The sequence below is a fragment of the Rhincodon typus genome, chromosome 13 (assembly GCF_021869965.1).
Source record: "Rhincodon typus isolate 14 chromosome 13, sRhiTyp1.1, whole genome shotgun sequence".
Classification (NCBI taxonomy): Eukaryota; Metazoa; Chordata; class Chondrichthyes; order Orectolobiformes; family Rhincodontidae; genus Rhincodon; species Rhincodon typus.
In genome coordinates this window covers 21,671,491-21,699,187 of record NC_063344.1, presented here as the reverse complement: position 1 = coordinate 21,699,187, position 27,697 = coordinate 21,671,491, and the positions used below count along the sequence as shown (strand labels likewise).

At 43.1% G+C, this 27,697-nt stretch overlaps 1 protein-coding gene across 3 annotated transcripts in view; it reads left to right on the top strand.

Moving 5' to 3' along the window:
• Positions 1-27,697, top strand: part of LOC109915894 (lipoma-preferred partner homolog) — a 344,491-nt gene that overhangs the window by 236,673 nt on the left and 80,121 nt on the right. For all 3 annotated transcript variants that reach the window (XM_048604817.1, XM_048604816.1, XM_048604818.1), the window contains one exon: positions 2,090-2,206. In XM_048604817.1, the coding sequence (XP_048460774.1) occupies positions 2,090-2,206 (117 nt within the window). The remainder of the gene's footprint in view (positions 1-2,089; positions 2,207-27,697) is intronic.

The window sequence follows — 27,697 nt, the reverse complement described above, 5'->3', positions numbered from 1 at the left end:
AGGGAGCGCTGCACTGTCAGAGGGTCAGTATTGAGGGAGCGCTGCACGGTCAGAGGGTCAGTACTGAGGGAGTGCTGCTCTGTTGGAAGGTTAGTACTGGGGGAGTGCTGCACTGTCAAAGGGTCAGTGCTGAGGAAGTGCTGCACTGTTGGAAGGTCAGTATTGGGGGAGTGCTGCACTGTCAGAGGGTCAGTGCTGAGGGAGAGTTGCATCATTAAATGGTCATAGGAACATGGACTTGGGAGTATGTTATTTGCTCTTTCAAACATACTCAAGCATTCTCTAAATCATAACTTGGTTGTGGTCTCAGCTCCACTTTCCAGTCTGTCACCTATAACCTCAGTTGTTTGCCCATCTGGCCCAGAGGTGGGGTCAGAGGAAGGGTTTGTCATGGAGTTCCCTAGGCATCAGAATTTGGACTCTTACCTTTCATGAAATGCATCAATGATCTACGCCTTGGTGTAGATATGAAATTTGGAAGCATTGTGGACTGTAAGGAGGGCAGTGTAGAACTTTAGAAGGTTGTAGACAAGTTTGTTGTTTAAGCAGATAGATGGTGAGAGACAGTATAAACTGAAGAGTGCAGGGGCTATTTCTGTGCACAAATCATTGAAAATGACAGAACAGTTTGAGAGCAGCTGCTAAAGTTTACAGTATCCTCAGCATTCTTATAGATGGATAGAGCACAACAGCAGGGGGTTATGCTGAACTTAGATAAGACACTATTTCATTATCAAATAGCATATCACATCTGGTTCTGTGTGCAACACTTTAGGAAAAATGTGAATGCATTCAAGAGAGTGCAGAAGAGATTCATGCAAAGATTGCAGGGATGAGGAGTTTAAGTTCCATGAGTTGATTGGAAAAGCTGGGGATGTGCTGTTAGTGTAGTTGAGAGGAGATCTAATTGAAGTATTCAAACTCATGAGAGGTCTGACCAGAATTTATAGAGAAGACTTATTCCTACTCATGAAACGATTGAGAAAAACAGGGCACAGATTTAAAGTAACTAATAAAATAAAGTGATAAGAAAATCTTTGTCATACAGTGAGTGATCAAAGTCTGGAATACACTCCAAGTGTATGCAGATGCAATCCAGTTGTTCTAAAGCAAATTAGATGGCTATTTGAAAAGGAAGAATGTGCAGAGTTAGGGGGATAATTCAGGAGAATAACACTGAGGGAACTGTTCATTCAGAGAGCCAGCACAGCCATGATTGGTCGAATGCCCTGTTTCTGCACTGTAACAATTGTGCAATTCTATAATTCTCTCTTAGACCACTCCGAATAGAAGCCCCATACCTGAAGACCCATGGCAAATACTGACTGTGCACCAGTAGGCACCCAGCAAATAGTGACTCATTCCTGAAGATACCCGGAAAATAGTGACCACATTTCTGAAGACTGTGGTTTTCTTCTTGTTCCTCAAAGTCAGGTTTAAAAAGAGAGATCAGGCAAGAGTGCTTGGGTGGTGAAAATCTTGGAGGTTTATGGGTCCTTTAGGGAGCAGCTGCCAATGGAATTGGATCTGGACAGTGTACTTTTGGAGTTTCTTCTGCAGCTCTGAAAAGCAGGTGTGGTTATGGGATCAGTGCTGGGAAGAATGTGTTCTATGAAAGGTAATCTTTCTGTCTCATTTCCTTCTACTTAATGCAGCTGATGTCCACTGTGCTGAAGCTCTTGAAGGAGATTTGAGCAGTGTTGTTAGAATTGGATTAGGTATTCAGGAATGAAATCAGGAAAGACTCCTTCAATCAAGGAAGATGGCAATCTGGAACTGCCTCACACAAACATCTGTGGATACTGGGAGTTGATAGGAACTTTAACTGCAAATAATTAAATCTCATTGTTTAAGCCCATTAATAGGTATGAAACAACATTTGATGATAATTGGATTTGAAATCTATTAATCCGTGAATGGATTGAATGGTGGAAAAGGTTTGCTGAACAGCTATTCCTATTCCTATTCTGGTAGTCAGCAGAACATGACAGTGAGATTTATGTACATGTTCTAGGCACAGATTGCAGGGTGTTGAAATCAAGGAACCTGTTGACCACAATCTGACTCTCCGGTCATTTCCAATTTTTAGACAGGGAAGAAGAGCCTGGATGAAAGGCGATCAAGCCTGGATGCAGAGATTGACTCATTGACCAGTATCTTGGCTGATCTGGAGAGCAGCTCACCCTATCAGCCTCGCCCTCGACAGGTAAGGAATATGTCAAAGGAGTTGCTTCATGCATAGGTGATGATTGGAATTGTATCAAATCAGGTATGTGCCTTTGCGTGACCAGACTCATGGTGCACTGTCATTCCTCATTGGCTTTAGTCAAGAACATTACGGGCCGTGAATTTTACTGCAATTTCCTCTCCTGCCATGTCAGTAATTATCACTTCAGAAGAACAAAAGAATTTGGCTGACACCAAGGGTTTGATGAGAAACCAACCTTGCAGCCAGCGATAATACCACTAGGCAATTATCGCTGGACTGTTAATCCAGAGATCCAGATAACATTCTGGGGACCCAGGTTCGAATCCCACCATGGCACATGGTGTAATTTGAATTCAATAAAATATCTGGAATTAAGGATCTAATGATGACCATGAATCCATTGTTGATTGCTGGAAAAACCCACCTGATTCACTAATGTCCTTTAGGCAAGGAAACTACCATCCTTACCTGGTCTGGCCTACATGTGACTCTAAACCCACAGCAATGTGGTTGACTCTGAACTGCCCTCTGGGCAATTGGGGATTGGTAATAAATGCTGCTTAGTCCTCATCCCGTTAATGAATAAAGAAAACAAAACCAAGACAGGCAGTTTGTTGAAGAGGAGTCTGGTTACATGAGAGCAGCCCCTAATCAAGGACAAGGGGTCATGCTTTCTTTAAAACAACAGCATTTCTCAAATTAATTCCAACGGAACTAAAACTAACCCACTATAATTCAAGAAATAATTCTGATTTTTCATTTCCCCTTGCTTGAAGGTGGTGACTCTTGCTAGATGCAGATTTGAGCATTCTCCATTAATGTATTTTCATGCAAAAAGTGGCTCATTATTCCCGTTTCCTAGATATTTGCAATATTTATCCTCCTGTGTAAGACCAGTCCATAGTTGTCACCAGGACATTTAAGCTTAGGTACTAAACAAATCTGTTGCTTGGGATTGGAGTAGTTCACATCAGATAAACCTTGTGACTAATTTACTGTCAGGCTAGCAGCCCGACTGGAAAATAACTAAATTGAGGAACTGATGCACAGAATAGATGCAAGGTAACGTTTGCACCATACAAATGCAAGGCAATAACCATCTCCAATAAGAGATGATCTAACCACTGCCCCTTGACATTTAACGGTGTTCCTATCATTGAATCCCCTACTGTCAACATCCTTGGGGTTACCATTGACCAGAAACTCAACTATTTTGTCCATATAAACATAGTGACTACAAGAGCAGATCAGAGGTTAGAAATACTATGGTGAGTAACTCACCTCCTGACTCCCCAAGGCCTGTCCACCGTCTACAAAGCACAAGTCAGGAGTGTGATGGAATACTCCCCATTTGTCTTTTTCTGTGCAACTTCAACAACACTCAAGAAGCTTGACACCATCTACGACAAAGCAGCTCGCTTGACTGGCACCACATTCACAAGCATCCATTTTCTCCACCACTGATGCTCAGTAGCAGCAGTGTGTATTATCTACAAGATGTACTGCAGAAAATCACTAAAGATCCTTAGACAGCATCTTTCATACTCATGGCCACTTCTATTTGGAAAGACAAGGGCAGCAGATACAATGGAACATCACCACCTGCAAGTTCCCCTCCAAGCCACTCATTGTCCTGACTTGGAAGTATATCATCATTCCTTCTCTGTCGCTGGGTCAAATCCTGGAATTCCTTCCCTAAGGGCATTGTGGGTCAACCTACAGCATGTGGACTGCAGTGGTTCAAGAAGGCAGCTCACCACCTCCATCAGGGCAACGAAGGATGGGCAATAAATGCAGGCAAAGCCAGCAATGCCCATGTCCCACAAGTGAATAAAAAACAGTAAACCTTCCTCTAGACTGCCCCCATCAGCACTCCCAGCACAGGCGCAGAATGAGATTCGAGCCAGGGTAAATCTTCCTCTACACTGTCTTTGAACGAACACTCTCAGGACAAGTACAGTATGGGATTAGATCCAGTGAAAATCTCCCTTTACAATGACCACATCAAAAACTCCCAGAATAGATATATATAGGTGTTATATGCAGGAAATACTTGCTCTGCACTGCCCCATTAAACACTTCCGAGCAGGTACAGCATAAGGTTACTTGCAAAGTGAAGCTTCCTCTACATTGTCCCCATCTAATACTTGCAGGATCCTTACAGCACAGGGTTACATGCAGAGTAAAACTCCCTCTGTCCTAAGCACAGACTTAGATGCAGCTAATGCTCTTGTAGGTTTAGGTGATAATTAACTGTATCATGTGAAATTAATATTGTGTCAGATAGTAAAGGTGTAAATCTGGTGATGGTTGAAAATTACCTGATTAAGTTGATTAAATATTTGAAGAGAGAATCAGAACAAATCTCACTGTGTATTCAGTGTTTAAAGATGTTACTTTAGGATATTGCTGGATTATTCTGTCCATGGTTCAGCTAATTAAACATTTTATTTGGACATTTACCTCCAATTGCGTTTTCAAGCGTTTAGTAATCTGAGTGGCCTCTTCACTCAGTGAGTGGTAATTGCTGCAATCTTTTGTGTCTTTGTTGTGATGTGTGTGGTCTCTAGGTAACTGAATGTGATGACAGAAACAATTCTGCTCCATATGAGAAGGAAGCGTGCTAGGTATTTATCACAGCTGTGTTTTCTAGAGTGAATCAGTGCTTCAGCTCGTTTCAAACCTCGTCAAAAGCCTTCAAATTACGGTTAAGCAGTTACCTCTGAGGTCATTAAAATCTTTTATTGCACAGAAAATTGTGAACACTTTCCTATCTCAATGAAAGAAATGTTGTAAATTGTTTTCACTCTGATGTTTCACTCTCACTAATTCTAACCATTGGCATCTCCTGCCTATCATTGTTCTTCATTTTAATGCCCACAGATTGTCTGGCTAGCCTTTGGGGGTAGAGAAAGCAATAGGTGAGGCTAAAGGGGACTTAATATGGCAATGAATCCTCTTTAGTTCTTCGCCCAATACCCACAGCAGTTCCATTCTATTCCAATATTAGATGCAAACCAGAGGTGGAGGGATCTCCCATCTCATCAGATATTGCAAGCACTTGGAGGCATCTTGATTTCAGTGTTAGTGATCAGATCCACATCTCAACCCTCACAAGTTGCTATTCCTGGAATTTTCACAGAACTGTTACAATGCAAAAGGAGACCATTCAGCCCATCGTTTAAGCACAGCTTTTCTACACGAGATAACTAGCTACTGATAACACCTGCTCAAATACAGATGCATCTTTTATTGGGTGTCTCTGCCACTCTGTTATAAATCTGTACGAATGGCACTATGATTTTGCACTGGTGAATTGGAGTGAATTTAAATCACACCTGGTATTGGTGGATCACATTCCCATATCATGCTTTTTTCAACTGTTGTCTCAAGCTGCCAGACTCTGCAGGTTATAACGAATATGAGAACAAAGTGGGCACCAACATGTTGTTAATTTTTTTCACTTTTTCTTGTATATATTGTCCATCCCTAATGATCCTGAATAAGGTGATAGTGAGCCACCTCCGTGAACAGGTGTTGTGTGTGATATAGGGACAACCACAGTACTATTGCGGACAGAGTTCTAGGAATTATCCTGACAGCAGTCAAAGAATCACGATACGTTTCCAAGTCAGGATGGTGTGTGGCTTGGATGGGAACTTTCAGGTGGTGGTGTTCTCATGTATCTTCTGCCCTTAGTGGTAGAGATCACAGGTTTTACAGATGCTGTGGAAGGAGCTTTAGTGAGTTGCAGCAGGGAATCCTGTAGAGCGCACACTGTATGTCGTTGGTAAAGGAAGTGAATGTGGAATTAGGTGGACTTAGTACCAATCAAACTCCAAGCAGACTACATTGTCCTGGGTAGTGTCAAGCTTCTTGAGTGTTGTTTGAGCTGCACTCATCTAGGCAAATGGAGAGTATCCTGAGGTGTGCCTTGTAGTTAGTGGACAGGCTTTGGGGTCTCAGGAGGTGAGTTATGCAGGATTCCCAGTCCCTGACCTGTTTGGACAGAGGAATTGCTCATTTATCTCATGCTGCCTCCTGGGTTATTGCATGCTTAAATTTACTGCAGCATTTTCCCCATTGTGTAACATCCCTGAAGTAATATTTCCCTACCAAATATCCTGCTTACTAACTCCTGTCAAATATTCACACTGTAAAGGTTATGTGCCCTGACAACATGCCAGCAATAGTCCTGAAAACATGTGCTCCAGCACTTGTGCCCCGAGCCATGCTGTTCCAGTACAGCTACAACACTGGCATCTACTGACAATGTGGAAAATTGCCCCGGTATGTCCTGTACACAGAAAGCAGGACAAATCCAACCTAGCCAATTTCTGCCCAATCAGTCTAATCTCAATCATTAGCAAAGTGATTGAAGTTGTCATTAACAGTGCTAACAAGGGTCACTTACTCAACAATAACCTGCTCAGTGACGCCCAGTTTGGATACCACCAGGATGACTTCAGTGTCTGATCTCATTATAGTCTTGTTCAAAAGATCTGAAATCCTGAGGTGAAGTGAGAGTGACTGCCCTTGACATCAAGGCAGCATTTGACTGAGTGTACATCAAGGAGCCCTGGAAAATGAATCAATGGGAATCAGGGAAAACTCTACACTGGTTGGAGTCATATGTAGCACAAAGAATGATGGCTGTCGTTGTTGGAGATCAATTGCCTCAGCTCCAGGACATCTCTGCATGAGCTCCTCAGGGACCGTCCTAGGACCAACCATTTTCAGCTGCTTCATCAATGACTTTGCCTTCATCATAAGGTCAGAAGTGGGGATGTTTGCAAATGATTACACAATGTTTTCCATATTGTATTCGGTCTCTGTCAATCCATGTTGGATTGCAGTGTAATTTTCTGCATGTCATTTTTTTGTATATCTATATTCTTTGTGAGATTTTCCAGTTGACATTTAGAAATTCAGATAGCCCTTATATCTTTCAAAGGATTACTGTATGTTTTTGGTTCAACTATTCAATCTCAGATCACAAATCCAGCAAACAAAGCTACTTTGTAATAATAATCCAACCCAGGGCTAAAATTGTTCCCAAAATACCTTTGAGCACCAGCTTTGAGTGAAAGAACAATTCTCTGAGATTCAATGCCCCACCTTCATTTATTATTAGTTTTACATCAGTCAAAGCTGTTTATGAAATTGTTGTAGTCAGAAACTGCACCAGGCTCTGCAGAATATAATCACAGTGAAGGAGTTGAATGCAAATTTCTGATATGCTTTGCAAATTGAGAGACAAAACATTGGCGTAAGGAACTTCGGTGGCTTATGTCAAATATCACTTCCCAAGGATCAATGCATTTCACTCAAAGTATAAATAGATGCAGGGGAACAAATGTAAACCTGTTTGTAGATGGTACGAAACTGGAGAGGATTTTGTATTGTATCAAACTACTGATCAATGGCATATGCAGTTCAATTTAACACTGAATGATTGTCAAGTAAGAAAACACAATATAAATGGGTATTCACAGCTGAGATCTTATACCTCAGTGAAGGCTGGGGATAGATCATGGAATCTTTCTGTTCTGTGTGTGACCGAGTATGTGGTGTATTTGTCACTTGAACAGCAGATAAGTTCGTAGTCCATTATTATGTTAACACCACTGCCAGTATGTTCTCAGATAGCTCTTGTTCTCACTATTCTTCATCATCACACTGTCCCATCTCTAGTTTTTCTGGGCATTGGATGTTTATGCATTCAATCATAGAGGCTGCTCCCTTTTTGCCACATTACCACTCTTCATGATCTGTACCATCCATTGTTCATTCTTGTCCTATCTTAACTTACACTTACATAGTTCCAGGTCACTGAATATAGTTCCCTAGCCTTGTGTCTTAGTCCTGCTTCATTACACGTTTCTCCCCGGTCTGTCTTTCTGACCTACTCCATTATGCTGGTTTCACAGTAGCATGGTCAATTATATCATCTTTTTCATATTCATATCCCATAAATATATATATATATTATATCAGTCGGTCAACAGAAGGGATGAGTGATCAAAAAGAAAAAGTAAAAGGGGCATGAATTTTCTTTGAAGTTTCTTACAGTATATTTGGAAATAACCCTGTGTTTCACACTGACGTCTTAAATAGTGCATGTTCCTCTCAAGGAATGGTTCTCTGCTCACTGCTGAAGGTACATGTGAACATATGAATTAGGAGGAGTAGAAGGCCATTGGGCCATTCAGTCTGTTTCACCATTCAATGAGATCATAGCTGATCTGATTACTCCACATTCTAGTTAACCTCCAAAAACCTTTCATCCTCTTGCTTGTCATTAATTTATCTATCTCTGCTATAAAATATTCAAAGATACTGCATTGACTACCTTTTGAGGATGGGAGTCCCAAAGACTCATGACCTGTGGAATAAAGTTTCTCCTCATCTCGGTCTTAAATGGGTGAACCCTTATTTTTAATCAGTGACCCCCCTCCCCTGAGTTCTAGAATCTGTGGAGGAAACATCTTTACCACATCCACACTGTAGATGTTAAACGTTTCAAATAGGTTGTCTCTTAGTCTTCTATACTGTATTCATTTGAGGTTGGGATATGGATCCAGAAACAGCAGTTACTTTGCTCAAATGCCATTTCCTATTAATCACCTCTAGCAGTGTGTGATAATGGCCAATTTAGCTTGCGATGATTTATCTGGGCCAACCGCTAGGAAGTTAGCAGGGATGATGGAGTTTACTTACATAGAGACTGGAGAAACTGAATTGTCCTCCACAGGACAGAAAAGCTTCGAGGGAGATTTAAGAAGGTGTTCAAAATCATGAAGTGTTTTAATAAAGCAGGAGAAACAGTTTCCACTCGGAGGGCCAGTAATCAGGGGACACTGATTTAACATAATTGGCAAAAGAACCAAAGGTGACATGGGAAATTGCTTTTTGGGAGGTAAGTTGTTGGGATGCACTGCCTAAAAGCAATTTCAGTTGTAACTTTCAAAATGAATTAGATAAATGCTTGGAGTGGAGACGTTTGCAGGGCTATGGGGAATAAATGGGAAAAGGGTGGGACCAATTAAATGGCTGTTCTGAAGGGCCGAAACAAGCATAAAAAGACAAGCGAGGCTGTCTGGTGCTGGATTCTGTAATTCTTTGAACCTGTCTTTATCACTGATTGCATTACTCACTGGAGGAGGAGTAAAGGTGCTAGTTACAAAGTTGCAAGAAAGATGACTTTCAGTGATATCCCTTTCATCCCTGCAGCTATGACAGCAGATCTCACAATTAAGGCAATGGCTCTGTCTTGGAATCTTTCTTCTCTTTAAAGGACTTGGTAACGTAATATATTTACCAGGTGAACAAGGACAGAGTTCCCTACTTCTTCAGGCCCAAATGAAGGAGGTCTTCATCACTGACTTCTGACCCTATATTTTCTCTTCTGCTTGCTTAATATTTTGATGGAAAGTACTTGGAGGAACTGCAGCTCGATGGTAAAATATCTACGCTCCGTTTAAAACCTCTGAAGGACATGGAAAATTGATTTGGACTTGAGAAACAAATTAAATTCTCCAGTTTAACAATATATTTGAAGCAAGAATACAATGTTCAGATCATTGTTTGTTGAGCTTAAGATCAAAGGACGTCGCTTAAGGGATTTTCTAGGAAATTGACAGGATTTTTATCTTGGGGCATCTTTTGAAGGATTGTTCTTAGTACTAGAGGGTTTGAATGGGAAAATATCTGCATCGTGCATTTGATATGAAACACTCCAAACCAAAAGCTTATTCCTGAACATTTCCTGCACTGTGTATCAGTCAGAACCCAGCAAGAGGCCTGAAGGAGCCAAGGTCGAAATAGCCTCAAACAATGTTACCAAATCTCCAGGATTGCCATAGAGATATTAAAGTGCACAGGAGGCCATTCAGCCATCATCTTCCAGAATTAGAGACTGATCTGCTGGACCATACTTTGAATACCTTTAGGAAAAGGAATCTGTTAAAAAAGAATTGTGTTATACTTCTTGTTTTCTTCAAGAGGTGTTTATTAATTCAGAAAAGCACTTGCGATGGGCAAAAGGGTGTTTCACTGGGTGGGGCTGGTAATGAAGCCTCTAGGAGTTTGTCCAAACAAAATAGGCATCTTAGTCTACAATCCTGAATCCCAGTGATTAAGTAAACCGAGCTACTTTCAGCCCTGCACACTGCCTTCCAGGAACAATTCTCAACTTCTGTTGTCTCTGTTCATAGAGTTTAAGGTTCGGGTGAAGACTTTTAATGATTTTTAATGTATAAGAATGCATGAGATGTGACCTGGGGTTAGGGAAAGAATTGTAAACAGTCACTAAACAAATTCCTTATTTCCTTACACTGAGGTCCTTAGTTTCTCGTCATTCTGATCACCAGGCCCTTCACCTGGTACATCAAAGATTCTTAGGTTTTCACCTTTACCATTAGACACTCGTTCTTATTTTTCTTTGTTTATGCTTTCTTTCTCTATATTCTGTATTTCTCTATATTTCTCTCTGTCTCTGTATCTATCTCTTTCTCTCTTTCTTCTGTGTGTCTCTTTTCATACTCCCAAACTGTCCTGATCTCTCTCTCTCACTCCCTTTCTCTTCACCTATTGTTCCGACTCTTTTAATCTATTTCATTCTCCCTTCCTCTGTATCACTCGATTCTTTCCTCACCATATCTCTATATCTCTCACATCTCTGTCTCCCCACTTTCCTTTCTCTTTTTCTCCCAACATTCACTTTATCTTCTCTTCATCCCCTGTATCCCTTACCTCTTCTTTTCTTCCCCTCGTGTCTTTGTCTCTCTCCTCCGTCTTTCTTATTTCTCTTGCGCATGCTTTCTTTTTTTCCATTCTTTCTTTTGATACTCATCTGTTCAGTCTTTCCTCTGCATCCGTCGTCCTCCCCAACTATCGATCAATTCTGCAGTCTATTAACATCCAGATTACTTGTGTTGGGAAAATAAAATACTTTTGTGGGATGTAAGTACTGGAAAGCTTAGTATTTGTTGCCCATCTCAAATTGCCATTGAACAGAATGGCTTGCTAGGCCATTTCAGAGGGCAGTTAAGAGTCAACTACATTGCTGTGGGTGTGAAGTTATATGTAGACCTGACTGGGTAAGGATGGTGGATTTCCTTCTCTAAAGAACATTAATAAACCAGACATACCTCACCGTCACTGAAAGGAGTGGGTGAAGTGAGGACCCCATGACAGGCAGTCAGCATTACTGAGAGGAGGGGATGAAGTGAATGTAAGTTTTCACAATAATTAATACTTATTCTAAATGTGACAAGTAATTTTCAGAATTATGGGATAGGAAGTCAGTGGGAAGAAGTATAGTGTGCATGTGTGGCATATATGAAATTATGGACATGCCATGTGTCCCAGATAAACACATCCACAGGAGTGGGTCCATGTTAGCAAAAGAAAGCTAAATAATTCGCTCCCACTTCTCAACCCGTGGTCCTTACCTCTGTAAGATACAACAACTTGATTGATTGTTGTCATATGTGCCGAGATACCATGAAAAGTGTTGTTTTGTATGCTCTACAAGCAGGTTGTACCATACAAAGTGCATCAGAGTGGCAGGACAGAGTGCAGATACAGTGTTACAGCCACAGAGAAGGTGCAGAGAGAGATCAGAATTAACATTTGAGAGGACTATTCATAAATCTGATAACAGTGGGGAAAAGCTCCCTTTGATTCTGTTCATATGTGTATTTAAACTTTTACATCTTCTGCCCGATGGAAGAGGGCTGAAGAGAGTATAACTGGGGTGGGAGGGGAGTTTGATTATGTTAGCTGCTTTCCCGAGGCAGAGAGAAGTATAGATGGAGTCGCTGGACAGAAGGCTGGTTTTCGTGATGGACTGGGTTGCGTTCACAGCTTTCTACTTTCTTGCAGTCTTGGGCAGAGCAGTTGCCATACCAAGCTGTGATGCATCTGGATAGGATGCTTTCTATGGTGCATCTATAAAAATTGGAAAGAGTCTTTGTGGACATGCCAAATTTCCTTAGCCCTCTGAGGAAGTAGAGGTGTTAGTGTGCTTCCTTGATCGTAGCGTTGATGTGGATGGACCAGTATAGGTTGTTGGTGATATTTACTCCTAGGAACTTGAATCTCTCAACCATCTCCACCGCATCACCATTGATACAGAGAGGGGGTGTCTTCCACTCCACTTCCTGAAGTCGATGACCAGTTCCTTCATTTTGCTTTGTCAGGCAGTGAGTTAGAGGTGCTCATCATTTTCCATACAATTCCAGATGGAGAGACTATACAATCCAGAGGTAGAGACCTCAGAGTACAAGAGTCTACTGTGCAGAGGGAGAGAGTGGACAGTCTAAAGAGAGAGACTGTAGAGTCCAGGGGGAGAGAGACTGTAAAGTCCAGCAGAGACAGACTCTGCAGATTTGGGAGGAGAGACTCCCAGGGGGAGTCAATGGCCTAGTGGTATTATCGCTGGACTATTAATCCAGAGACCCAGATAACATTCTGGAGACCCAGGTTCGAATCCCGCCATGGCAGATGGTGGAATTTGAATTCAATGAATATCTGGAATTAAGAATCCAATGATGACCATGAATCCATTGCCGATTGTCGGAAAAAAAAACATCACTAATGTCCTTTAGGGAAGGAAACTACCATCCTTACCTGATCTGGCCTACATGTGACTCCAGACCCCCAGCAATGTGGTTAACTCTTAACTGCCCTCTGGGCAATTAGGATTGGGCCAGCGACACCCTCATCCTGTGAATGAATAAAGAAAAAAAAAGACTATACAGATGGGGGGAGACTGAACAGCCCAGGATGAGAGACTGTACAGCACAGGGAGAGACACAACACACTGTACAGTGTGTAGGGAGAGAGAGTGAGACTGCATAGTTCAGAGGTGACACTGCACAGTGCAGGGAAAAGAGAGACTGCACAGTCTAGAGGAGAGACTGTACAGTCCAGAGGGAGAGACTGTCAAGACCGTTGGGGAGATACTGTGGGAAGAGGGATATCTGAATATTGGTGTGAAAATTCAAGGAAAGTTATGAGTCAACTACATTGAATGAGACTGAAGTCGCATAATGATCTAGACTGGATAGCTTGGTCAGGTTTCTTCCTTATAGGACATACATGAACCTTTCTGGGTTGGATTTTTGTGAAAATCCAACAGCTTTGTGGTTGTTTTTACTGACATCAGTCTTTCTAATTACAGAATTTTAAATTTAATTCACTTTTCAAACCACCAGTGTGAGATTTCAACACACATTTCCTGACTCGCTTCCAGTAACAGTAATGTTTCCGGATTCTGTAGACTTTTTTAGCTTGTTTGCACATTACCAGATCTTTGCAAAGTCCTTGTGCAAATCGAAATTTTAATGACTTTGAAGGAATGTAATATAGAAACAAACTGTGAACAGTGTGTGAAACCATAAGAACATAAGAACTAGGAGCAGGAGTAGGCCATCTGGCCCCTCGAGCCTGCTCCGCCATTTAATAAGATCATGGCTGATCTTTTTGAGACTCAGCTCCACTTACCCGCCCACTCACCATAACCTTTAATTCCTTTACTGTTCAAAAATTTATCTAGCCTTGCCTTAAAAACATTCAGCGAGGTAGCTTCAACCGCTTCACTGAGCAGGGAATTCCACAGATTCATAACCCTTTGAGTGAAGAAGTTCCTCCTGACCTCAGTCCTCCATCTGCTTCCCTTTATTTTGAGGTGATGCCCCCTAGTCCTAGTTTCACCTGCTAGCGGAAACAACCTCCCTGCCTCCACCTTATCTATTCCTTTCGTAATCTTATATGTTTCTATAAGATCTCCCCTCATTCTTCTGAATTCCAATGAGTATAATCCCAGTCTACTCAGTCTATCCATAATGATTTAACTCAATATTATTCAGACTTCTAGATATCAACACAGTCACCACCTTTTCCAAGTCATTGAAAACATTCTCCAGTTGGTGTTAAGATACTTTACGAATTCTATTTGTGAATCTGGCCCTCGGTTGATCCACAGAATGTGGTATTGATAAGTAAACATCAGTTCTAACATGGCCCAATAAATAATGGTGAAGGAGTCCACTGAGGACAGATCAGGCAAATGAGGGGCTTAAGGACTATATAAGCACTCTGTTTTATATATGTGTGTGTGTCTGTACACTCTGTATATTGACACCAAGTAATCACTGTCTCTGTCTCTCTCTCGCTCTCTATGTATATAAATAATATGTATAAAACTGCCTGTTCATGCTCTTTGGATGTTACGTCTGTGTATTTATTTTTATTCATTCAATCTCAGGATGTCAGCATCATTGGCAAAGCCAGTGTTTAAACCCTATCTCTCATACTCCTTGAGATAGTGGTGATGAACTGCCTTTTTCTTCTGCTGCAGTCCATGTAGCACAGGCAGGAAGGGGTTTCAGGATTTCAAACCAATGACTGTAAAGAAACAATCATAAAGTTTCAAGTGTGGAAGTCAAGCAACTTGGAGGAGAACTTGCAAATGGCGATATTCATGTTGTCCTGCCTTTACCCTACTACGTGTTAGAGTTGTATATTTGGAAGGTGATGTTGAAAAAGCCTTGGAAAGTTGCTGTGCTGCGTCATTCAAATAGTACACACTGCTGTCCCTATGCGTCTGTGGTGAAGGGAGTGAATGTTGAAGATGATGGATAGAGTACTGATGAAGTGGATTGCTTTGTCCTGGATGGTGACAAGCTTTTTGAGTGTTGTAGGTGCTGCAGTCATCCAGGCAAGTGAGAAGGATGCGCACAGCTAAAAATGGTTGGGTTCAAAGTATCCCTGAAGCATTAACTTGAAGCTGAGATGATTGACCTTCAGTAACCACAACCGGCTTTCTTTGTGCTAGATATGACTTCAACCCATGCAACTTTTCCACTTAATTCCCATTGACTTCAATTTTGCTCGAGTACCTTGGTATATAGTACAAGTATATTCAAAGGAAGCTGAAGTGAATATTAATTGCGTAGGAAGTGAGACTGAAGAATCAACAATGGGAAGGAAGAAAATAGCAGAAGTTTTGAGCATGCACGTTATATCTATTTTCACACAAAGAAGACACAAAATAGTATTCCAGGAATATTCACAGAAAGTCAATCAACAGAATGGAGAAAGAACTTAAACAATTACTATCACTAGAGAAAGAGTGTTAGAAAAACTAATAGAACTACAGGCTGACCTCCTTCCTTGGTATTTATTGTGGTAGTTGTAGAGAGGTTGGATGCATTGGTTGTAACTTTTCAAATTTCCCTAGACTATAGAAAGGTCCCATTGGATTGAAAAACCTGAAAATCAAAAGCTATATTAAAGAAAGGACAGTGACAGAAAGCAGGAAGTAATTAGCTGATTTTTACCCAAATTGGCAGAAGTGTCAATTCCCTGGAGCTCCACTGTCTTCTCTGTGAGTTTTCCCATGCAGTTCTCCACTGATTGCACCATGCTTCTGTGATGCCACAGTCATGCTTTCCCTAGTCATGCTTTGTGCCTTCCCTAGTAATGGAATTACTCACCACTGCTGGGACCTCAGAGGATTTGCACAATCACTGCCATACTTATTGTCCTGCTGTACACCAGAGCAATCACTGTCAGCCATGAAAAGCTCTTCACAGTAAATGTAGTGAGAGGGAAAGGAAAAGTAAAGCACAGGCACAAAAATGGCATGGGGCATGTTTCATTGGAAAAAGAACCTCACAGCCGTAAATGTGTTGCTATTTTACATTATCACCCGTCTGATCGACTATCGTAGTAACTAGAACAAGCTACACAGGTTACCCGTCCTTGGCACCAGACCATGGTAGACACTTAAGGATGTGCTACACTTGTCCTAAAGCCCAGCATTTCATAGCATTTTGTGATTGTTCAATGTTGGAGCATCGCATGTTGGAAAGCCTGAAAACAGTTGAAAACATTGACTTTGATTGAATTACAGGAAGAACAAAGAACAAACAGTGCAGTTTGCCATTGGAGATAAACAGGGGCTGCCAGCCTTTTGAGCAACCAGAAATGTATAGTCAATGAGTGATCACTGCACCTAGCTTAAATCGAATGGAGCCTGTTGTAATTTAATTCTTGCCTGACTTGTTATGCCTGACACTGTAGTTTCCTATCGTGCAGAAGTTAATGTCCCTCCTGATCAATGTCTTCATTTTCCCCTTCGGAAGACTGCTCCCATTCTCCCAGCTCTTCACAGTCCATCACATCCCTTCTTTGCCTGCTCCAGTTGTAATGAACACAGAATGCCAGGATAATGAAACAGACTTTGTCTGGAATGTACCTCAAAGACCCCCGACTGATCCAAGCAGAGGAACCACAACCTCAGGAGGCTTACCAACTGTTCCACAATAGCCCTGGTCAATGAATAGACAGGGATTGCATCTATAGTCTGCCCCATCAAGGTTGAATAATGTGTCAGCTCAGCTGGATGGACGGCTGGTTTGCAGTGCAGAGTGACGCCGACAGAGTAGGTTCAATTCCTGCACCAGCTGATGTTACTGTGGCGGTCTCTCTTTCTTGACCTCTCCCTCTGCCTCAGGTGCGGTGACTGTCAGGATAAACCACCACTAGCCATCTCTCCCTACTGAGAGAGCAGCTGTATGGTCAAGTAGTACCATAGCAACTTTATCTTAGCTTTTTAAATGGGCCCATCAGCCATGATTGTAGAACAGCCATCTTAGAAAGGCATCTGGTCCTTGAAATGTAGCAGGAACCTGACAGTTATCAAGGATATAGACATTATGGCAGCTTCCAGGGTATTTGGTGTGGACTTGTAAGTTTTGGTCCTGATGATGACAGATGACCTGTGCATTTACTGAATGGAACTTTTTTTTTCTGATGATGAATTGAACCACTTTATGACATGACACACTCAGCGTGAGGTGTATACGGTCAAGAGGTCCCTATACTTGTGATAAGCAAGCTCTTTTGGCCAAGCCTCCTGCCTGGGTTGCAGCACTGACCTTGACATGGGAAATGAGTTGGAGCAATGTGATTTGACGCATATTGTATCAGTAACAGCATCGATATACTTGTGGATTGAGCATTTCAAGATTCTTCACAGGTCCTTAGTGGATCTTTGGAAGCAGCCAGTTGCATAAAGATTTAGTGAAGTTGTTTCCTTGATGGCCCCTGGGGTATAGTAGTCACCAACTCCTTCAGGTTACAGGTCTGGCTCCAATAGATGGCATTGTTCAGTGACCATGTCTTGGGATGACCTCAATCTGAGGTGTCAATGCGTCTCGCTCATCCAGAAGAAATGTCATTGAGAACAATTGACTCTGGACATCCTGCATCTCCTCTGCAACCTGATGGACCTTCAGCTGTAGCTTGTTAATGTTCATGTGGTAGCTGTTCAGCAGCTACTGGAAGTTGCTGCTGGTCCTGGATTTCTCGGCACATCTCTTCTCCCTCAATTTCTCTTGGTTGCACTTGGGCCACAGTGATAATGATCCCTGCTGTCACAGTTCCATTGAGCCTCTGTGGGCAGGCAGTGGTGTAGCAGTAATGCCTTTGGCCTTGTAATCTAGAGTCTCAGGCTGATGATGTGCAGACATGGGGCCAAGTTCCTCCATGGCAGATGGTAAAATTTGAATTCAATTACCAATAAAGTCTGAGATTGAAAATAATAATGTAGTGGTGGTCATGTAACCATGACCAGTTGATGTAAAACCTATTTGGTTTACTAATGTCCTTTAGGAAAGGAAGTTTTACGGTGGCTATAGTGATGACCTGCAAGTCTGTGCACCTATCCAGCAGGCTGTTTGATACTGCTGGACCTGGCCCTTCATGCCAACTATTAACCTGTCCATGAAGGCAGCCAAATGATTGCATGCCTAAAAAAAAACAGAAACTGCTGGAGAAACTCAGCAGGTCTGGCAGCATCTGTGGAGAGAAAACAGAGTTAACTCTGCATTGCTGCTGCCCTGGAACTTGTGTGACAGGTTGTCCAGTACTTCCCAACAAGCCTGCCTCTTGCTCCTATCTCTGCTTGGTGCATGTCAATGAAGGCAGAAATTGTGGCGTCCTCTCTTGCCTGGGCCTAAGCAGGTGCCTGGTCTCTGTCAGTCGTCCGAGTGCCAGCAACTAGGTGTTCTCCCTTGGCCGGCTGCAGAGACCTGCCAGTGAAGTGCTCACCAGCATGTGTGCTCCTGACTCAGATCTGCCTAAAATCCCAAGTGAGGTGTCAGCATCAGATCACGTGGGGACTGCAGGAGGCAGCCTTGCTGACAATTCCTCTGAAGCATCATTAATCTCTGCTTCAAAGGTGCGGGAGGGCATTTCCCTTTTGTTGTGAACATCCCAGTGGTAACTGTAGGAGATAAAACAGGTAATGCATCGCGGGCAAGGGGTAGGGGTTGTGGCATGTTAATAATACATTAACAGTATGAGCTAATGGGAGAGTAGCACAGCAATCGATGATACTTCTTACTCGTTTGCTGAGTTATGGATGTTCTGACATCTCCACAGGACTGTTCCTCACCAGCGAAGATCCTCTTTTCATAGAGAGTACCCACCCGAATGTCGGGCACTTACCACATGCCCTGGCTCTTTCAGCTTATTATAGGTCATTTTCCGTGCACTGAGACGAAGTGGAGGAAAAGTGGTGAGGTGTCCCAAGTACGCCAATAGACATGCAGGGTCTATACAGGATTAATGGTATGGTGATGGAGGCGGGGAGGGTTGGTGGTTGGGGTTGGTAAGAAGGAGTGATGGAAGACAATACGTTCAGTAGTGAAACTGGTAGATCATGAGCCTGGTGGGAGTTAAGTGCAGTAGCAGAGACAGAGTGAGTATGAGGTGGCAGAGAAAAGATGATGGCAAGTGTCCTGATGGAGCAGCAAAGGCCATTGTCCTTTTTCCCACAGCACTGTACATATCGCCAGATGATTGTGATGGTACTGAGCCGTGTGGCTACCTCGGACAAGCCTGACGGTCTGGTGTCGTGAGCTGCTGTGCTTGTTCTGAGGGAGGAGGATGGAGATCCCCTGCACCACCCCATCCACCAGGATCTTCTGCAGGTCTCTGTCTGCAAATTAGGGCATCAATGTCCCCTTGTCTGTCATGTTGAGGGCAAATGTCTCAAACTGTGCAGGACAGCTCTGGAATCATAGAGCTTGACAGGTTACAAAATAGCCTTTTAAAGACAGGATCCCAAAATATCCCAGTGATTGTTAAGTACTTCTGCTTACAGCGAGTGGGGAGAAATGGACTAGCATTGAACAAGAGGGAAGCCGTAGGGATGTGCTACCTAAGTTAATGAGTCGCATTTGGGAGATGGCGCAAGAACATTCACAAGGCCTTGCGGAAGGAAACCCTCTATGAAATGTGCTGAAAATGATACTTAGCTGATTTCTGGTTAGGTTTGGCCCAACGTGCATATTGATTCATTACATGTGTTCGCTTCGACTCTGCCAGCCCCTGTTTACAGTCTGTTGTTGTGTCAATGGCTCAACCCACTCTCACAGCTCCTCATAGATCGCTGGTTTGGATATGATTCAATCTTCAATTACTTTGTGGACGCAATGTTCAGTCACTTGTTGATAGATTTATGAGGTGTAGTGACTAATTCACTGAGGTGCTAGTTTTATGGAGTAATAACCAGTTACCATCTGTTTTATTTCTTGGCACAGAGCTGAATATCTGGGCACGCTATTAATATGAATTCTTTAGTACAGGAGACATCTCATCTGTTGCTCAGTTACTGGGTGTTTTGGTGTGATTCAAATAGTAGTAAGTGATATTAGAAAGTACTAAGAAGGGGTTCATAATTTAAAATAACATAAAGATACTAGATAACACTTGGGTATTTGAAAGTAACCTGTAGTGATTGTAATGAGGTCGGCCAGGTGGACATCATAGAATATGTGTTCCCCCCCTTATTGGGGCTGTTAATTTGGTCCAATCAAGGCACCCTGGCTAACAGACAAGGAGTGTCAGAGGTTATGTTCACTGTGACAGCTATCTCTGAGGGATCTGGATCAGTGTCACAGACTCTCCACATGTAAGTAAAGGGTGACTTAGTGACCGGATATTTCAGTGGCTATGAGTGAAAAGCACAGTCCTGAAGAAATTTGCTAGCAACAGTCATCTTTGAGTTGGGGTAAGTATTTCTGGCATCTTGCCATTATTTGAGAAGTTTGACCTGTTCAATCCTGCCATTGGAGGCTGGGCCCAGTATGTGGAAAGAATGCATTATTTTTTCTGGGCAAATGACATTGGGGCAGAGGAAAAGCGATGAGTAATTCTCCTGACAGTTTGTGGACCCACAGCTTTTTTAGTTATTTGGAGCCTAACTTTCCCTGAGGTACAAGATACTAAAACCTTTCAAGAGTTGATGGATTTAGTTAAGGAATATTACGACCCTAAGCCTTCTCTAATTCTGAGATGCTATCGGTTTTACTCGGCAATTCAAGAACCAGGGGAATCCGTGTTGGGACTTTTGTCAAGGCTAAGATAACTGGCTGAGGCCTGTGATTTTGCTTCAACCCTTACTGAAATGCTGAGAGACTGTTTGGTATATGGGACTAATGATGTAACCATGCAAAAGCACCTACTACTTGAAGCCCAATTGGAATTTAAACAGGTGCTGCAACTGGCTTTATCATTAGAAAATGCGTCAAGTGGAACATATGAGTTGCAAGATATTCTGATGGAAGTGGATACCTTCGCCAGTCTGACTGAGCTTGGGGAACACCACTTGACTGAAGGCAATTGCATAGCCTCACTCTGGACCTGTCCTGAACAGAGGGCCTCTAGGTCAGCCCACAACAGAACTCTAAAACATAGTTCAGCCTGGGCCAAACAGTTAAAATTTTCTTCAGGATCCTGGCCAGCAAGCCATTGTAATTGCTGCCGGTATGCAGACTCGAGACAGCAGAAGAGTCCCACAAGACTATAAATTGAGTGAGACAACTCATAGGCTGGTATCCAGAAGAATGCATGCTGTGGAAAATCCATCTACATATAGCTTTGAACAGTTAAATTGCTTAGCAACATCCAAATCAGAACCAATCAAAATAAATGTCTGGTTAAATGGTCACCCAGTTCTAATGGAAGTTGATAACAGTGCAGTTGTATCAGTGATTGCAGAACCAGTCTTTCACAAAATTCGCTCAGGACTCCAACCCTTAGGTTTGTGCAAGACCTCGGCTAGACTGAGAATCTATACTGGGGAGCCTTTACAGATTAAGGGTACAACTTTGGTTCCGATCTCTTACGAGAAGCAGCTGGTTCAGTTACCACTGGCTGTATTAAAAGGCTCGGGCCCAAACTTGTTGGGGTGAAATTGGAGTGAGATAAAAATTCAGCTAGATTGGCTCAACGTTTTTTGATTGGAAGTTGGCTGCTTGAGTGAAGTCCTAATTAAATACCAGAAGTTTATCAAGAAGGTCAAGGGACTATCAAAGGAGCCAAGGCCACTTTGCATGTTGACCAGGAAGCAATTCCATGATTCTGCAAGGCCTTCCCAGTGCCATTTGCCTTACGGACAAGCGGCAAGAATCAGAAGACTGGAAAACAAAGGAATCGTCAAACCAGGAGATAGCAAGAACTGCAGATGCTGGAGGCAGAGTCAATATAGTGTGGACCACCCCAGTCCTGATGAAGGGTGTAAACCCGAAATATCGACTTTCCAACTCTCCTGATGCTGCCTGACCTGCTGTGTTCCTCCAGCTCCACATTGTATTGAATCATCAAACCAGTCCATTTTAATGAATGGGCAGCACTGGTCATACCGATTATGAAGCCTGATGGGTCGGTTTGCCACTGTGGGGATTTTAAACAAACGGAAAACTGCTTTTCAGAGCTGGATAAATATCCAGTCCCTCACAGAGGATTTATACACAAAGCTGGCAGGAGGCTGTCTTCACAAAGCTGGACATGAGCCATGCGTACTTGCAATTGCAATTAGATAAGGATTCCCAGATGTATACTTACAATTCGTACCATAAAGGTTAATACCAATGTACAAGACTGTCATTTGGAGTATCATCAGCCTGTGCAATTTTTCAGCCGACCATGGAGAACATTTTACAAAGTCTACCCCAGGTCACGATTTATGTAGTTGACGTGCTGATAACAGGGAGGACCAATATGGAGCACTTAGAGAACTTGGACATAGTCCTCAGACATTTCTCTCAGGCGGGCGTATGCCTTAGAAGAGAAAAAATGTGTGTTATAGACACCCTAGGTGACCTACTTGGGCTACAGAGTCAACAAGACCGGGTTAACCCCTTGGAGGATAAAGTGAGGGCGACCAAAGGTGCCCCAGCTCCCACATCTGTACCGAAGCTCAGGTCTTTCCTTGTGCTGGTAAATTATTACAGAAAGTTCAATAATAACCTGGCCTCCATCCTGGCACCTTCACATTAACTCTTAAAAAATGGTCAGCCTTAGAAATGGTTGCATAGCCAAAACAAAGCTTTCAGGGAAGTGAAGAAACAGCTATCCTCCTCTAAAGTGTTGGCACACTATGATCCCCAGCCAGATCTGGTTTGACATGTGATGCCTCCCCGTATGACATCGGAGTAATATTAGTTCATAGCTGGCCTAATGGAGAGGAATACCCAATAGTGTACGCATCCAGGACTTTGGCTAATGCAGTGTGTAAATACACCCAGATAGAGAAGGAAGGTTTGGCGGTCATATTTGGAGTCAAGGAGCTCAACCAATACTTTTATGGACATAAATCTGTAATAATAACAGACCACAAACCCTTACTATGTCTACTTCAAGAGGACAAGGCAGCACATTCATCAATGGGCTCTAATACTAAGTGCGTATAAGAACACCATCTAGGAGGCCAAGTAGCAAAGCAGATGCATTGAGCTGCCTTCCACTGGCAGATACACCATCAGTGGTACTGCCACCAGAAAAGCCTGTAATGGTTTTAAATTTTCTGGACTCATTTCCAGTCACAGCTGATAATATCGGACTTTGGATGCAGAAAGATCTGGTCCTGGCAAAACTGAAACAGTTAGTGGTGATAGGGGAAACCAAAAGGGCCGTCACAACCGGAATTGAAACCTTTTTTGGACGCAGAGAGACCAAATCACAATCGAGGGCAGTATATTGTTGTGGGGAGCAAGAGTGATTGTCCCAAGCAAAAGTCACCACCAGATACTGGATGATCTCCACCAGGGTCATCCAGGGGTTTACAAAATGAAGATGTTGGCAAGAAGCTATGCCTGGTGACCAGGATTAGATGCAGACATAGCTGTGTTAGTGAGGCAGTGTCCGGAGTGCTGACAAGGACAACAATTACCGCCAGCAACTCCTCCACATTTGTGGTAATGGCGGGTCAAACCCTGGACTCAGTCACACGTCAACTATGCAGGTTCTTTCATGGGCTCAATGTGCTCAGCCAGTGTGGACACTCACTCAAAGTGGCTGGATGTGCATAGCGTGCATTCGTCAAACACAGGGATGACTATAGGAAAACGGCATGCATCTTTTGGAAAATTCAGACTCCCAGAAGTGTTGGTCACAGATAACGTGCCATCATTTACCAGCAGGAAATTTGAATGTTTCTTAAAGTCAAAAGGTATTTGTCATATAAGGACAGCTTCATACCATCCCTCATCCAATGGTCTGGCAGAAAAAGCAGTCCAAATTTTGAAGGCAGGCTTAGGAACAAAATGTGCCTAGCTCCTTGACAGCCTTTCTGACTGTTCCCAAATCCATGGGTTCTTAGTCTCTCTTAAACATTGAACATACCTTGGAATCTGAGATGGACATGGCAGATGTTGCCACCTCAACACCTTTGCCACCTGAAGAAGAGAATGAATTTCTTCTAAGACACTCTGGGCGCAAGCTGCAGTGTGTTACATGCTGTCGCTGGGATTGGAAGGGATCCTTCCTCACTTCAGGTCTGGCTCTTTGTTGCAATCATTGGCCTGAATTTTTGTTTCGGCATCGGGAACATAGTGCCAAGAAAATTCCTGAATACAAACCCGAATCAGGACAAAGTGCTCCAGATATTGGGATTGTGATTCTGAGATGAGGTAGAAGTTGGGAATGGGTTGTTACTGAGAGCTGACCTTGTTGTCCCACGCACCCCAGGAAACAGAGCAGAGGTAGCCACAGGAGCTGCTGGGAATAAAGGCAGTCATGTGATCCAAGACTTTGTCCCGGGTACAAAAACTGACAGGACACAAAACTTCAGCCTTCTTGCTCCCATCACAGCCTCACTCCCTCCTTCAACAGACTCACTCCCTCCTTCAACAGACTCTGTATGCCCTCTTGCTGCCAGCCTTACATGCCCTGTACACACAACACACTGCCCATTCTTTTTAGTCCTTATCCTATCATAGTTCCACATTAAGATAGTGAGTGTCTTGGAAGTGGTGGTGTTTGCATGCATCATCTGCTGTTGACCTTCCAAATGGCAATAGTCTGGAAGAGGTTGTCAAAGGAACTTTGTGAGTTATTGCAGTGCATCTTGTCGATTGTTCACATTGCCGCTACTGAACGTCAGTAGTAGAGGGAGTGAATGTCGGAGGGTGGATAGGATACCTGTCAATCGGTTGCTTTGTCCTTGACGGCGTTGAGCTTTTTGAATGTTGTTGAAGCTGCACCCATCCAGGCAAGTAGAGAGTATTTCATCACACTCCTGACTTTTGCCTTGTATATAGTAGACAGGTTTTGGAGAGTCAGGAGGTGAGTTACTCACTGCAGAATTCCCCACCCCTGACCGGCTGTTGTAGCCACAGTATCTACGTGACTAATCCAGTTCAGTTTCTGGAAAAGGTAACCCCAGTGATGTTGATAGTAGAGGTCATTGAGGGCAATACCATTGAATATCAAAGGGAAATGGTTAGATTCTATCTTGTTAGAGATGGTCATTGCCTGATATTTATATGGCAAGGATGTTACTGCATTCAGATATGGATTGTTTCAATATCTGACAAGTTATAAATGGTGCTGAACGTTGTGCAATTGTCAGTGAACATCCCCACTGCTAGCCTTATGGTGGAGGGAAATTCATTAATGAAACATCTGAGGTGGCTGGCCCTAGGACAGTGGGCATAGAGTCCTACTATCGATTTGAGCAAATACCAAAAGCTAGTGCTCAGACACAAACATAACTTGAAATTTCTCAAGGAGATTGAAATAAAAAGGGCAAAAAGTGATATTTGAATTGTACCGAATCTTACACAGAGCTCATTTGAGCAAATGGGTGGCTCAGTGGTTAGCATTGCTGCCTCACAGTGCCAGGGACCCAGGTTTGATTCCACCCTCAGGCGACTGCGGAGTTTGCACATTCTCCCCGTATCTGTGTGGGCTTCCTCCTGGTGCTCTGGTTTCCTCCCACGGTCCAAAGATGTCCAGTCCTGAGGAAGGGTCACTTGACCTGAAACGTTTACTCTGATATCTTTCCACAGATGCTGCCAGATCTGTTGAGCTCTTCCAGCAATTTCTGTTTTTGTGCCAAAGATGTGCAGGTTAGGTGGATTGCTCATTGTGTCCAGGTGTGTTCAGGCAAAGTGGATTAGCTATGGGAGATGCAGGGTTACAAGGATAGGATAGGGTAGGGATGTGGATCTGGATGGGATGCTGTTGGAGGGTCAGTGTGGACTCGATAGGCCAAACGGCTAGCTTCTACACTGTAGGGATTCTGTCATTCTATGATTCGTCTGGAGTGGCTGTGTTCAGTCTTAGCACTGCAAATCAACAGGGATATTTTAACTTTGGATTTGCCAGACTATGCGTGGAACTTTTAAGTGGTGAAATTCTGAGAATGATTTATATAACATCATATTCCCTTGAATTTAAATGATTGAGGAGTTATCTGATTAAGATGCTGAAGATAATAAAGCAACTCATTGGGATAGTTACAGGGAAATATTTATTCAGATTCAGATAACTCTAAATCTAAGTTTCATAATTTAAAAACTAGCCTGTGGGTGCCAGCGACCAATTGGAACTGTTGTAAGTGATAGCTTTGGATTTTGTCGTGTTTACCTCTTGCTTAAAAGAAGGAAATATGTTGCAATCCAGTGAGAGTGAAAGGCAGGACAAGCAGTAATCCAGTCAGAGTGAGAAGGAGGTCACTCAGTAATATAAAATGAGGGTCAAACAGTAATCCAGTCAGAGTGAGAGGGGAATGGACAGTAATCCAGTCAGGGTGAGGGGGAAACAAACATTAATCCAGTCAGGGTGAGGGGGAACAGACAGTAATCCAGTCAGGGTGAGGGGGGAATGGACAGTAATCCAGTCAGGGTGAGGGGGGAACGGACAATAATCCAGTCAGGGTGAGAGGGGAATGGACAGTAATCCAGTCAGGGTGACGGGGGGAATGGACAGTAGTCCAGTCAGCGTGAGGGGGGAATGGACAGTAGTCCAGTCAGGGTGAGGGGGGAAGGGACAGTAGTCCAGTCAGGGTGAGGGGGGAACGGGCAGTAATCCACTCAGGGTGAGGGGGGAACGGACAATAATCCAGTCAGGGTGAGGGGGGAGCGGACAGTAATCCAGTCAGGGTGAGGGGGGAGCAGACAGTAATGAAATCAGAGTTAGAGGGAACAAACAGTAATCTAGTCAGAGTGGTGGGGGTGCAGGTGGTGGCAGACAGTAATCCAGTCAGACCCAAAGAGGGACAGAGTGAGAGGGGGACAAACAGAAATCCAGTCAGAGTTAGAGGGAACAGAGAGTAATCATCCAGGTAAAGGTCGGAGGCGGGGTGGGGGTGGGGGTGGGGGGCAGATTCTGGACAGAAGTCCAGTCAGAGTGAGAGGGCAGACAGAAAGTAATCCAGTCAGACAGATGTGAAGGTGCCCTGTTGGACTGGGGTGGACAAAGTCATTTTAAATCACAAGCTTTCAGAGCATTGCTCCTTCATCAGGTGAAGTGGAGGGAAGCGCACAGGCACAGAATTTATAGGCAGAGAGATCATTGCAAGATAATTCCAGGTAATTAAGAATGTCAAAAAATAGTACAAATTTTTGACAGGCTGATTAACACACCTTTGCAGGTCATCAAAAGTGTCAGATGGTGAGTAAAGTGTCAACAGCTGAATAGCTAGTGAAGGGATGACCTATAATCCGATTAATTGAGGTAGAGAGATAACTACAAAAATCAAAAATAAGATGGTGCTAATACAAAACAAATGGCTGGAATAACATGCTAGGTATAAGATCACATGACGAAGATATAACCAAAGTAACAAGTAATCCAAAACTGTACAAACTAATAAAGGTAGAGAGGTCATAACAAGTTATCAAGGTGACTGTGTTAAAACAGGACAATAAGGAACATTTTACAAATACAGAACAGTATGATGGTGTTACATATAGTGCAACGTGAACCCAAGATCACGGCTGGGGCTGTCTTCTTGGGTACAGAATTTGGCTATCGTACCCATGAAGACAGCTCAAGCGTGATCTTTTGAGAAAGAGCAGACAATAATCTAGTCGGAGTGACAGCAGGACATACAGTAATCCAGTTAGAGTGACAGGGGGACAGACAGTAATCCAGTCAGAGTGACGGGGGACAGACAGTAAT